Here is a 14,759-nt window from a genome sequence, read left to right as displayed (position 1 = left end):
TATTACATAATATATGCACCAGGGCTAGAGTAGCTGCAGCAGGGTGGGGGTCAGGGGAGCCACCTGTTCTCTTGGGTCTCTCTTCAAAACGTGCTGGTGGGGCGTTAGCTTTATGGCAAAAGCATTTATTTCGTTACATATACTGCTTATTTTTGACCAGTAGGCTAAATAGTTTACATAGTTGTAATACATACTGTTATGGACTTTGTATCCATGCACTGTGAACAGAGCAGAAACTTGAAAAACGGGGGCGCGTGGATCCTCACCCATATGTGCGCTGTGATTAATGTGCAACAGTCAAAGGCAAAAGAAGACATTATTTAATAGGCTAATTAAAAACTTGTCGCAATCTGAAAGAAAATAATTTTTATGAACACAAACTACGTCTTTGTTTTTCTCTCCAGGCCCAAGTCTGGAGTCTTTGACTAATTGAACAGCCATGATAAAGACGTGAGATTACAGACCCCACCAAGACTTCTGTTTTTTTTCTCCTGATGGACAAAATGTGCAGGATAACCGGCAGACGTCATCTGCGGTGTGTCATGGACGGGGATCACATTTATTGGGTTAGATTGAGAGATTTGTGCCCTTTTTCATTCACTGAAATTTGCTCAAACGGGCATATCCACACCAGAAGTAAACACTACAGGGTCAATAATAGTCAATAATTGTGTGTTTGTGTGTGTGTATACACACACACACACACACACATATATAATATATATATATATATATATATATATATATATATATATATATATATATATAGCAATTATTGATTACTATCAAGTATTTTTGGTTCCTTGTCATTAATGGTTCTCATATGCATTGATTTGTTCATATCCTCTGATATGAACATATCTGAGGTAAGGTAGATATTAACACTAGCAAATAATTGTTTCTTTGTTCTCCAAAAGAGGTGGTGGCATAAAAAGAAAGGGACCATGACTACTATACATCTCCCACAGTCTATATGCAAATGGAACTGAAGGAGACACCTTATCTTGCTTGTCGGGTTTCATTCTAAGTCCTCTGTTATGAAGAACATAGCCAGAACAAAAAAGAACCCGCTGTGTGCTTCCTGGGTCGTGTAGAGGTCATTAATCCCATGTTGTGTCAAGTTATGATCAGAACAACTTCAAAAATGTGGCCTTTAATCAATTAAAGCACCAGAAAATTCATCAAACAAAATTTCACTCCAGGTTTTTGTCCCTGTAAATTTTTTCAATGCAAACATCAAACAAATCTTTTAGAAATCAGTTTATAGATTAAAACGATCTAGCAAATTAATGGGGTGTATGAACCAGTTCCAGACTAGAGTCTTAATCTCAGACAATTCCACTCAGTATGTAATTTCTCAACAAGCGCCTGAAAGAAATTACTGGTTAAAGAAATACCACGAAAGAGAATAAGTTTAAAGTAGAGGGCACTTCAGAGTACTTGTGTGTAGACTCGAAACCAGAGGTCAGGGTTAGGGCCCTACCTCCATTTACCCAGACAGCTGAGGGGGGGGGGGGGGGGGGGGGGGGGGGGGGGGGGTCGCTCACTGCAGGACACACAAGTTTGCTTGTAAATAAAAGCTTCTTATAACATTTTCACCTTTTTGACTAATAGTTAGTCCCAGCGTGTCAGTTTAAATATAAACAATAATAATTATAATTACAATTTAAAAAACAAATCTTAAAATTCTGGAACTCAAAACATTTTCTTAGAACACTCTACATAATCCACTCAAACAGGACAGAGGAAGGGCCTCTCTTTTCCATCAGAATCAGAACCGGGTCCTTGTCTAGTCATCATGCCAGCACTTCATACCTACACACACACACATCAGTAAGCACCACAGCAACGTGGTTTGAAGAATCTGGAGCAGATCTTTGAATGGGCATGTACGATTCTCAAAACCACGTTTCACACTTTCACAACCTGTCCAACAGCATGGCCCGAGAGCCACTTTAAGTTGCAATTTGTTCTTCAAGCCCCAATCAGGAATTGCCAAAACACTGAAAAAGAAAACACAAAACACTTCCGCCGCTGAAGCAGGCTAGCTCGGTGTTACTCCAAGAACCACCAGATACCTGATACAGTACTGAAAGAGAACACTCACCAGCCTTAAAACACCCACACAATAGATCAGCCCTCAAAAAAGCATACATTAAAAAGAGAGGCGAGCCGTTTTGGTTAAGCACTCCCCCAGTGTTCCTCCGTTACAGTCGGGCAAGATAGGGCAGTGATGCTGATTATTACTTTACATGTTTGTCCACAGCTTTCTTCTTACTCAACTCTCTACTGCCCTCTACTGACTATCCACCAGTCCTAGAGCTGCACAGTAAAACAAAACCAAATGTGTATACGGTCCACAGGTACAATGTGCTTGTATCAATTATGCAAAAACATTTATGCTGAAAAATTGCGGCTCATTATGAAATACTTCATAAAGCAGTTGAAAGCAAGCCTGGCATCAACAGCACTTTGAGCAGCACACTTAGAGCTGCTGGCCAAAGACCTCAGTTGCCAGAGCAACCAAAACGGGCCTGTTGGTTTTAGCGATGCGTGATTGGAGCTAAAGAAGTTCAAGTGAATGTTTGGGTCCTGCTGTGTGCAGCATCACTGGAGTGCGGGACCCTGCTCTCACTGCAGGAGCACGCTTGGAGGAGGAGCAGAGGGTGAGGTCATCCACCACTTCACTTCTTCTGCGCTGACCCCAGATAGGCGATGAACCTCCGCAGGTTAATCCTCACGTTGTCCAGAACGCAGAGCTGATCGGCACTGTGGAGCGCTCGACCTTCCTTACGGATCTGTCACACACACACACACACACACACACACACACACACACACACACACACACACACACACACACACACACACACACACACACAAGTGTATGTTCAGCAGTCTGTGATCGCTCGTGTGTGTATGCGCGTGTGTGTGTGTGTGTGTGTGTAGGTACCTTGGCCTTGAAGGCGGGCTGCAGGGCTTTGAGGGCAGCGAGCAGATCGATGTTTTGTGCCGCTCGCTCCGCCTCCACGCCGTCAGCGAACACGTCCACCAGGGCATCCAGCGCCTCGCCACACACCACCAGGTTAGTGTCCTTACTCGCCACGCCCAGCAGCTCCCTCCCTATCAGCTGCACCGGGGAGGCGGACTGTTAAAGAACACGCAGTACCCACCCCACACTACCACACCCACCCCACACTACCACACCCACCCCACAACCACCACACCCACCCCACAACCACCACACCCACCCCACACTACCACACCAACCCCACACCTACCACACCCACCCCACACTACCACCCCACACTACCACCCCACACTACCACACCCACCCCACACTACCACACCGACCCTAACCCTGCATCTACAAACACCCACCCCACACCTACCACACCCACCCCACACTACCACACCAACCCCACCCACCCCACACTACCACACCCACCCCACAACCACCACACCCACCCCACACTACCACACCCACCCCACAACCACCACACCAACCCTAACCCTGCATCTACAAACACCCACCCCACTACCACACCCACCCCACAACCACCACACCAACCCCACACCTACCACACCCACCACACCAACCCTAACCCTGCATCTACAAACACCCACCCCACAACCACCACACCGACCCTAACCCTGCATCTACAAACACCCACCCCACAACCACCACACCAACCCCACAACCACCACACCCACCATACCAACCCTAACCCTGCATCTACAAACACCCACCCCACAACCACCACACCGACCCTAACCCTGCATCTACAAACACCCACCCCACACTACCACACCAACCCCACACTACCACACCCACCCCACAACCACCACACCCACCCCACAACCACCACACCAACCCCACACTACCACAACCACCCCACCAACCCCACACCCACCCCACAACCACCACACCGACCCTAACCCTGCATCTACAAACACCCACCCCACACTACCACACCCACCCCACAACCACCACACCCACCCCACAACCACCACACCAACCCCACACTACCACAACCACCCCACCAACCCCACACCAACCCCACAACCACCACACCAACCCCACAACCACCACACCAACCCTAACCCTGCATCTACAAACACCCACCCCACACTACCACACCCACCCCACAACCACCACACCGACCCTAACCCTGCATCTACAAACACCCACCCCACACCTACCACACCAACCATACCCACCCTAACCCTGCATCTACAAACACCCACCCCACACCTACCACACCAACCATACCCACCCTAACCCTGCATCTACAAACACCCACCCCACACCTACCACACCAACCCCACACCTACCACACCAACCATACCCACCCTAACCCTGCATCTACAAACACCCACCCCACACCTACCACACCAACCATACCCACCCTAACCCTGCATCTACAAACACCCACCCCACACCTACCACACCAACCCCACACCTACCACACCAACCATACCCACCCTAACCCTGCATCTACAAACACCCACCCCACACCTACCACACCAACCATACCCACCCTAACCCTGCATCTACAAACACCCACCCCACACCTACCACACCAACCCCACACCTACCACACCAACCATACCCACCCTAACCCTGCATCTACAAACACCCACCCCACACCAACCCCACCAACCATACCCACCCTAACCCTGCATCTACAAACACCCACCCTGCATCTAGACTTGTACACAGAATACAGACATGCATCATGACCCCCGGGGAGGTCATCAGTGATAATCTGGCAGACACACCCAGCACAGCGTTGTCCCCCAGGTGGGTGTGTCTGTCCACAGCTGAAGGTGTCCTCCCGTGGGGAGACGCCAGGTGTGCCTACCTGCAGGGTGTCAGCAGAGCCCGCCTCTTTGGCCAGGGTCCTTCCTGTGATGCCCAGGATGGCAAGGGCATTCACCCTCACACTGACCAGTTCACAGCGGGTCATAGCCTCACACACACTCATCAACTGCTGTGGGCTCATGCACTGAAAGCGCACGCACGCACCCACGCACCCACGCACGCACGCACCCACACACACACACACACACACACACACACACACACCATCATTACACTTAGGCAAGGTACGGAAACCTAAGCTATCATTTGTTCCAAGATAATATTCCACTTTACCAAAAACCCATACACAGGTGCGGTAAACACACACAGTATAAATATACTGGTGTGAATGCGTACAGCTGGTGTGTGGTCTAACCTGGGGGATATCTTTGGAAGCCATTATTTGTAGCAGAGAACGCAAAGCACTGGTCACTGCCTCCAAAAACTCTTCATCCTTCAAGATGTCTACAGCAGAAAATGACCACATGATATGTCAAAGACCACATGTCAAATAACATACTGCTCTTAGACAGCATATCAAACACCACTCCAAGAAACATATAAAAACAGAAGATAAACAAACTCCAGGTATACTCATGACTAATGTCTATCCATTCACTAATGACCGAATGCCTGCTCAGGTCTTAGATATGCCTAAAGCAGTCCTATAATCCGGAGGAAAATAAATACTTTTTTTTACAGAATCAGAACAGCATCAGCTCATTACTATAAATTTCGTACATGTTCAGTTTGGCAAGACATGCAGGGACATTAAAGCAAATACATCAGTCTGACTCCAGAGAACATGAGCGCAGAACCCCACTATCTAGACATCTGCAAAAGCCATCAGTCAAAACACCACAGTTAACAGTTAACTAAATAGATAAAGTGGAAGGAAACCCGTGTGTGGTCATGATCTCCCCATGGACCAGGGAGGGGAAGCAGGATGGGGGTTTATTGTGAGCACCTCTCCCACCGTCTGGATTCTCCTGTAATTCTGTTTGGATGTTTGTAAGTGATGTTTGCTACTGTATGTCCTATGAGTGTACGATTACATCAGGATGGATTTAGTCCTTCATAGATAATATATATTGAGACTATATAAAGTATGACGGTAGTTTTGCGTGTTTTATTTAATAATACTTTATAAAAGTCCCAGTTGGAGCACTGTGATTCCCCAACCACTTCCCAGACATTGGCACACCCGCCCCATCAGTAACTGATGCATTAATGTAAGTAATTGATTTAATTGACAACTAGCATTGAAAAAGAGGAAAATAAAGTAAAGAAGCTATAGTACGTATGATGGTTCAACCCCAATATGTGCGTGTAGGACTGTAGGGAGACAGAAGGTCCCGTGGTGTCCCGCAGGTCCTCCTGACCTGCCGAGCTGAAGACCAGAGAGGCCAGCTGCTCTGACACTGCCTGCAGTCCTGAAGCTCCGCCCAGACATTCCATATCCATGGCAGCCAGGATGTTATGGAGACAGGTCAACGCCCTGCACTGCACACGCTGCATCCTGCAGGGACGGGGTGAAAGGGTGGGACCTTCTCAAACGAGCCCACAACACTATTTTAGGATTGCAATGTTCAATGTACACATACTGGCTTTCATGTTTATTTAACAAGAATGATTAAGAAAGAGTTTTCTCGTTAATTAATTATAGAGTAAACAATTAATAATTAAATAATATTACTTTTTGATGAGGCACCTCCATGCCGAGTCCTTACTACAGATCTCCATAGCAACTGGGCTGGGAAACTCTGCCTTCTTCAGCACCTAGGAAACAGACGTCACATTTAACACGTTTAAGCTAACGCTCTGCTGCACAAAGATCACGCCGAGGCATTGTTTGGCCAAAAGCATGACGACATCAGCGCCGCTCTGACGGACGGGCCATCTCCTCAGTGCCGCTCTGACGGACGGGCCATCTCCTCAGTGCCGTTCAGCGCATCTGCTATGAGCCCATCGAGCTGTACTCTTAACTTCCAAAATAAAGTGCAAGCTGTGCCCCCCCCAGCCCCCTCTGTGGTGATCAGAATGGGACCTGTGGCATGTCTGGGCCTAGACACTTCACATCTGGAGCAGCGAGGTAGGGACACCTCCCCTGCCCTGCCGCACAACCCCAGTCTTTTCACAACTCTGCCCAGACTTCTTTTCTCACTTTTAACTCTTCTTAGGTTCCGTTTTCTTGCCTTTTGTAATATTGACGCTAACTAACTGTGGCGTGGAGAGAGAAAACATATGTGACCTGTCACGTGTTGACAGAACTGACAATGCAAGAACATCTGAAGGTTTGTACACAATATCTGTTCCTTGTCCAAGACATGAATTTCCATATTCTCGTGGTCAAGAAATGGCTGTTTTTTTCATTCCACACTTTCCTAAACTCTCCTGGAGACCAGACCAAAGGTAATAGTACTCCCTGAGACTCTGCCTTTCACTGCTTTTAACGCCCGAGATCGGTTTTCTCTTCCCAAAAGGTACCAGCACTATGAAATAATAAAAATATTTACAGGGAGAAAATCAAAAAATAAGTCTAAAGAAGAAAATGTGTAGAGAATGAAAGAGGCCCTGGTGCAGGAGGCCATCCGGAACATTCTCTTAGCAGGCCTGGGAATGGGACATTCTAGAACATTCTCTTAGCAGATTCGAGAAACGAACATTTGAGAACATTCTCTGAGCAGATTCGGAAATGAACGTTTTAGAACATCATCTTAGCAGATGCGGGAAATGGACATTCTAGAACATTCTCTAAGCAGGCCTGGGAAACGTACATGGGGAAGTAGCTCCATGAGTACTGGTTAAGATGATCTCAGTGAGCTGAAAGCCTCTTTGTTAGTCATTGTGGCTCTCTGTGTATGGTTTATTGTCTCTAACAAGGTCAGAATGTTGTAGAAAACAACTTTATCTTGCAGGTGTCTGGTGGTGTGAGCTGACATCATCTTTGAATAAAATTGAAGAGAAAAAAGTAAAGGTTTTCCAATAGGATATAAATTATATTTTATGTAATGGACCTGTTATTCTCTTTAAGCAATATCAGAGTTTCCCTTCTTTATTTTTGGTTATTGATGGCTGGTGAAAGATATTTCCTTGGAAGTACCTAAGTGGGATGTAGGAACCACAACTGTTTACAAGTTCAGAACAGAGACAGGATGAGAAAAAGACGATCTAAACGACATCCCATCTGGGACACACACAGTGTGTGCATACATAACCTGTGAATTACAGGGCTTTTGTCGCATTGTGCAGAGAGAAGGTCAGGAGTAATATATGTGCAGTGTGTGTGTGTGTGTGTGTGCGCATACACTGCTGACCTGCTGGGGTACGCTGTGGTTTAGCAGCAGGGTGTGTAGCTCAGCAGAGAGGCAGAGGGGGGAGAGCAGGCTAGTGCCCTCATCTGCAGGACAGCCATCAGAACACATCTCACTCTCATCACTGCTCGACAGTTCCTCCCACTCATCATCGGATGGCTCTACACACACACACACACACACACACACACACACACATTAACCTTGCCTCAAGTTCAGTGTAGTCCTACAGTCACTTCCTCACGTCCTTCCACACCCGTCTAGCGTCCTGCGTCTCAGACACTCAGCAACTCTGAAGAGACTTCAGCAAAGACGCCCCACAGAGCTGCTGCTGTCCCCACCTAAACCCATCAGTTCTACACAGACACTGGGGGAGTTTTATACAGACAGACAGTGACGAGGGTCCAGCAGACCTGACCAGTACCACCACCAAACCCACACACACACACACACACACACACACACACACACACACACACACACACACACACACACACACACACACACACACACACACACACACACACACCCCATCTGAACAGCACATGTTGACAATGATCTCCAGCGAGGTTTGCTGTGCCGTCAGAAGTACCAGTACCACCACCAAACCCACACACCCACACACCCACACACCCACACACACACACACCCACACACACACACACACACACACACACACCATCTGAACAGCACATGTTGACTATGATCTCCAGCGAGGTTTGCTGTGCCGTCAGAAGTGCTATGGCCTCCCTCAACTCCAGTCTGTCCCTCTGGATAAACACACACAAAATACAAACACCAGTTATTAGAACTGGCAGGCTAGTACGTTATAGTGGCCGACTACTGTGACACTTATCCCACAGTCCTCCAGAGCAACTGGCAGTATCCCAGCATACAGTGCAGTAGAATAAGAATTATTTAAGACAAGAATGACAGAGCTTATTGTGTAAGCAAAGAAGGTTTTCTTGCCTTAAAACACACATTGGCTCTTACATAATTGCATGCTAAATATAATATAAACATCAAACATAAGAGAAATCATATCGACATGATATTCAAGTTGACAGACAATGGCATAATTTTAGGTCTTCTTACATCCATGCTAACACACTTTATATACTAAATCATGTGGAAAAGATAATAATAATAATCTAATTTAATAAACTAAACCTTTCGGATCACAGTGCTAGTGATATTGTTGTTTGTTTTGTGTCCTGTATCTGTCACCACAGGTGTTTTGACATTTCAGACTTCATTAGTACACCTACATTGTACATCACGTAGGTTCGAGCTCAATGTATAGATACATCAGGTAAATGGGCAGGTGACACCCCCTGTATTTGTCTGGTTAGACGAGACTAGCATAGTTTGGTCACTCCTGATTCTTTGGTGTGTACGCTAGGATTAAGTTTTAATCCAGAATAGGATAGACGTGCTTTTTGTTTCTTTCTTCGCTTGGGCATCGCCTTGTTTCTCCAGAGTAACACCCATACAGAGTTTCACTTCTTGGTGTTTGTTTGTACATAACGTTATGGTGTTGTCTTTTGGTGGTTATTAAGCCTGGTAATGCACCGCTCTGTGATCCACGTGATCCACAGCCCCCTAGTAATCACTAGTGTGTGTGTGTGTGTTCTAACTGCACAGATGGGTTAAAAGCGGAGGACAAATTTCGATTGCGGTGTAAAAATCACAATTGACAAAAATACAGCACATTTATTTATTTGTGTCCGTGTGCTGGCTCACACTACTTGCCGTGTTGTCGCACCCACTCTGTTGTCTAGACCTGAACCTACCAGGTGGGTGTGTAACAATACAGAAATTCCACGGTGACAGGTTGTCATGGAGACCAATGGCATTATGACATCACAATATGCCTTTATGAGGTACAGGTATTTTGAAAGTTCATACTTTCACCATCAGTGGGTGACATGTACAAAACAGAAAGGAGAGACTCCCATACTCACAGGCAGAAAATCAGTGATGTCTTTATCTGTCTTCGCCTGCTTCCTGTGTCCCTTTTGTCCGTTCACCCTCACTTCTACGCCTTCCTCGTCCATCTCCTCATCCTCTTTCTCCACAGCGCCCCCTGTTGGCTGCTCCTCTGCAGTGGCGGGGCCGTTGGCCAAACGTGCTGTTTGGGCCTGCCACAGGTCCAGCACCAGAGCACCACTGTCCAGAGCGAGGCAGTGGGCCAGGGCCACAACCACAGCAGACAAGGCCTTGGGTTGGCGTGCAGGGGACAAACAGCTCTTCAAGTTCCACACTGACCCTAGGGGAGGGGAATCTGGTCAGCTATTCTGCACTGGACATCAGCTCCCCCTAAAGACGTTTTAAGGCATTGCACGGCTCAGATCCACGATTAAAGAGATATTACAAGAGCTTTAGCCAGTGAGTGACAATAAGGATAAGTCAGGATATCTGCAGTGGGGTGTCACTCTACAGTGCTGCATGTGGTTCTGTACTTGAGGGTGGGGGTCTTATTGTACAGTACTGGGTGGGGTTCTGTACTTGAGGGTGGGGGTCTTATTGTACAGTACTGGGTGGGGTTGTGTACCTGCGGCCAGTGTACGTAGCAGAATGTGCTCCATCTCAGGCTGGGTGGAGACCAGCACGTTCTCCAGAACCGCCAGAACTGGGCCGGTCACACTGATAGCCAGTTCTGTGTTATCCTCCGTCACAGTATGCAGGCAGTGAGCTGTGCACAAGTACATGCACGCACACACACACACACACACACACACACACACACACACACACACACGTGCAGCCATAGACATGCAGGACAACACACACTATGACTTCAAGATCAGTATATGAGATTTTTAGGCTGTGTGTGTCAGCCTAAAAGTGTGTTTTTAGGCTTTGATGTTTAATGTTTTATGACCATTTTAATGACCATACTGAGCAACTAAGAAAAACTATAGGATCTATAAAAAAGTGTGTGTGTGTGTGTGTGTGTGTGTTCACCTGCTGATAAAGCGAGCTGAATGTTGTGAGGATGCCTCTCTAGACACGGCAGCAGAACATCCAGAAGTCCAGATTTATTAAACACAGACACGGCTGTACTGCTGTTCTCACTGTTCCCACACACACACACACAAACACACACACATCTAGATGAGCATCTACAGCAGGGGTCACCAGCCTCTTTGAAACTGGGAGCTACTTCTTGGATACCAATTATTGGGGAGGGCTACCAGATTAATACGCATCAATCGAACGAAAAGTTGAGTGGGGGGGGTGCGAGTGTCAATTGCTAAGCAGGAAGACCGCTAGCAACCGCGGATAGTAATAGTTATCTATACTATAATAGTAGCAAAAGCATAAAGGATGCAGCTCTTTGGTGCATGTCACTATAGTGAGCTATTTTTAAAACAAGCCCGCAGGCGACTCGTGACGTCCTTGCAGGCGACATGGTGCCCGCGGGTGGCCCTTGATCTACAGAATAGCAGAGTTATAGGCTCTGGCCCAGAAATGGTCAAGCGCAAACTAGCTGAAACAGACTAGATAATCCGTGAAACTGTTCCTGGCCATCATCTGCAGGTCTTCACCCTCCTGAGTGATGGGCTCCATCATAATGTCATACTGCACTTTTTTCCTAAACATCTGAAGAAGCTGGTAGGTGCCGTCATGTACCAGAGGTTCCAGAGAAGGTTCACTGCTTCATTTGCTACATCTTCTACAGTGTGCTTCTGTTCCTTCTTCAACGGGATAGAGTTGGTCTGGAACCGCACACAGCACTGCGCACACACACAAAACTGGTTGATCAACAATTACATAGCCCACACTAGTCCAGTTTAAAAGGGAAACGTATTCTGAAGAGAGACATGCCAGTAATGCTACTGTAACCAAATGTGATGCACTGGGTACAGGTACAATAAAAATACTCTAATTTAAAGAGTCTTAAAGCAACTTGTGTAGTGAAAAAGTGAACATCATCTACATTATCAGCACAGGCACATGACTACAGCCCACTGTGGAGAACAGGGCCACTCAGGATGGTGGTGATGCACCTGTTGTAATTATGACTGCACAGCTGGTAAACTCACACAGAATCCGAGTTAACAACACGACACCAAATGCTGTGATCAGCAGCATTTTGAGGCCCATTAGCGCTCTACTCATTCACACTGACAGTCCTGCAACCACGTCTGATGGGTGATGTGTAAGCAGACTGAAGCTGATGGTTCTACAAACAACTCACTGTGTGTGTGTGTTTGGGGTGACAGCTCACCTCCTTGAGCAGAGCACTTATAGGAGTGAGCACGTCCTGCTGCACCATGGTTTCACACACCTCCGGGCCTCCACATGCACTCAGGTTCCTGTCACACAAACACACACACACACACACACACACACACAATGCCATTGTCATTGTTTTAGTACATTTGTAGCATCTGGCAGATGCCTTTTCCCAGAATGACTTGAATGTTATTTGTAGTCAGTCATGTCACAGTGTAGGTCAGTGTTGAGAATAATATTAAGACCTTCCATCAAATCCTGGTTTCAGCAGGGATACGTGCAAAATGTCCTAAAGCTGATCGTGTGTGTGTGTGTGTGTGTGTGTGTACCTCAGCGCCCCTGCAGCGGTCTCCCTGACCGCCAGGCTGTTGTCCAGCAGTAGTGGACCTATCCGTCTCACCGCGTCTCTCTGCAGGAAGCCCGGGATGGACTGACTTTGCTGCACAACCCGCGAAATGCTCGCGCATGCGTACTCGCGCATGTCCGCACAGGGACTCTGCAACTGAGGACACAGCGCCGACCGGCAGACACGCAGGGCTCAGTCACACTGGACGTGACACACACACCTCAAACAGTTCACACGCCACACTGTGTGTTTCTCACGCACACAAATGACTAGGACAACGACCACCACCGCTATTTATCTAAACTGTGAACGGAGTAGGTATCAAAGCCTGAAGAAGCTTGTCAAACATCTAAAAACACCCCCCCCCACGAGTCCTGGAGATGATGGACACACACGTGTGTACGACTTACTGTCATCGACGGAAACCTCACGGTCGAAATCGGTACAAACACTGTATATTTATTATGACATCACTCGGCGTATTATTGCTGGTATCTAATGAGATCTCTAAAATGACACCGTTACTTGGGTATGGACCCAGTACGCTGCTTAACCCAACGATCACGCTCGGTACCGAACCTGACCATCTACACGGTCCGGTTCATTCGCTAAGCTGGTTGGTATTTTAAAAACAACGACCAACGTCATTCTTTAGTTGGGCAAGTTTAAGACACTGTCTACCACGAGGTGTAGATCATCGTGAGTGTGTTGGCACCGTCACTACTCCACCATGACACCAGCTACCTTCTCGAGAAGCTCCACAGCCGGAGAGTCCACCACGTCGTCCTCGTCTTCAACATCTTTAACGGCAGTTACAGCAAGCCCATCGGGAGAGAACTGCGCTCGTTTAAATTTGGTATTTTTCGTCTTTCCCATTGCGCGCTGTTTTAAGGGATCCTTATAAGGTGTTTCGATAATACAACGTGGAACGACAACCACCGCTACACGGTAGAAACTACTGCCATGTGGATGTTACCCGCTACCGCAAATCAAAGCAACGGACCGGAAAGCAAAGCAGAACTGTCGCACACTGTCGCATGGAAGAATTCTAAAAGACTCGCGCGCCACACAGTGGTTACAGAAAGTGGTGCAGTGCATTTCAGTGGGAGGCATAACGGTATGAGAAATTACTCCCCCGAGGAGGAAGGGAGGGAGTAACAAATGATCAAACGGGAAATAGTAATAACAGCTAATCTATTTTCCTGTTCTTAGAAGCCATGGGCAACCGTTACAACCATAAAACAAAGGCCAAAGATATTTGATCTTGTTGCAGGCAAACGACCAAGAGTATCTCATTGACCATGCCTAATCCCTAACAGTGTTAGACTGAATCCACCCCCAGTGTGGAATGGATGAGTATCTATCTTAAAGTCCCCTAAGGACTTCTTGACCGAAGAAAATCTAAGAAAAAAGCTATTTTTCCTGCCTGTTTTTATTAAGATGGACTATACAGACTGGGTAGAAAAGCAAAACAATTTCAAAATACAATTTTCATTTAAAAAAATCATAATTCAGCAGATAGCAACCTAGCCATATGGTGTGTATGAACTGGTCATCATGTCCATCATGTCATCATGATTGAGTACTGTATTAAAGTTAATCATCACTGCTCATAGAGTCATGTCACTAGCCCTGAGACCATTACTAGTTTTAGGAGATCATTGTAGGGAAATGAGAAGGCTGAAAGGGAATGACCTCTGGTTACATCCCAGGAGCCACACTGCTCCACCTCTACTCCTTACTCCACTCTTCCTATCTGGCACCTCCTCCACCTCCCTCTCACCAGCGGGGCCTTTCTGGGCTCTGCACGTGGCATCCCGCCCCAGCAGAGGCCCTGGGGGACGACTGGAGAACTGTTCGGTGCTCGGAGTTCATGGCTAAACTGTTTCAAAATCACACACACACACACTCTCCTCACACCCGATGGCATGAGTGGCAGGGGAATCATTAGAGGAGGGTGGTGTAAACTCTGAGAGAGGGGAGGATTTCAACA

General features: G+C 47.1%; 1 protein-coding gene across 1 annotated transcript; it reads right to left on the bottom strand.

The window, feature by feature from the left end:
* Positions 1 to 1,536: 1,536 nt before the first annotated feature.
* heatr3 (HEAT repeat containing 3) lies at positions 1,537 to 13,782 on the bottom strand. Its single transcript, XM_076999628.1, has 15 exons — positions 13,511 to 13,782; positions 12,750 to 12,922; positions 12,413 to 12,500; positions 11,815 to 11,918; positions 11,146 to 11,255; positions 10,733 to 10,873; positions 10,143 to 10,447; positions 8,858 to 8,948; positions 8,182 to 8,339; positions 6,561 to 6,643; positions 6,247 to 6,383; positions 5,241 to 5,329; positions 4,866 to 5,009; positions 2,954 to 3,130; positions 1,537 to 2,798 (listed from the first exon to the last, which is right to left on the bottom strand). The coding sequence occupies exons 1-15, from the start codon at positions 13,640 to 13,642 to the stop codon at positions 2,685 to 2,687; spliced, it is 2,046 nt and encodes a 681-aa protein (XP_076855743.1). The 5' UTR covers positions 13,643 to 13,782; the 3' UTR covers positions 1,537 to 2,684.
* Positions 13,783 to 14,759: the final 977 nt, after the last annotated feature.

Source organism: Brachyhypopomus gauderio, chromosome 1 (genome assembly GCF_052324685.1).
Source record: "Brachyhypopomus gauderio isolate BG-103 chromosome 1, BGAUD_0.2, whole genome shotgun sequence".
Classification (NCBI taxonomy): domain Eukaryota; kingdom Metazoa; phylum Chordata; class Actinopteri; order Gymnotiformes; family Hypopomidae; genus Brachyhypopomus; species Brachyhypopomus gauderio.
This window is presented reverse-complemented; position numbering and strand designations above follow the sequence as displayed.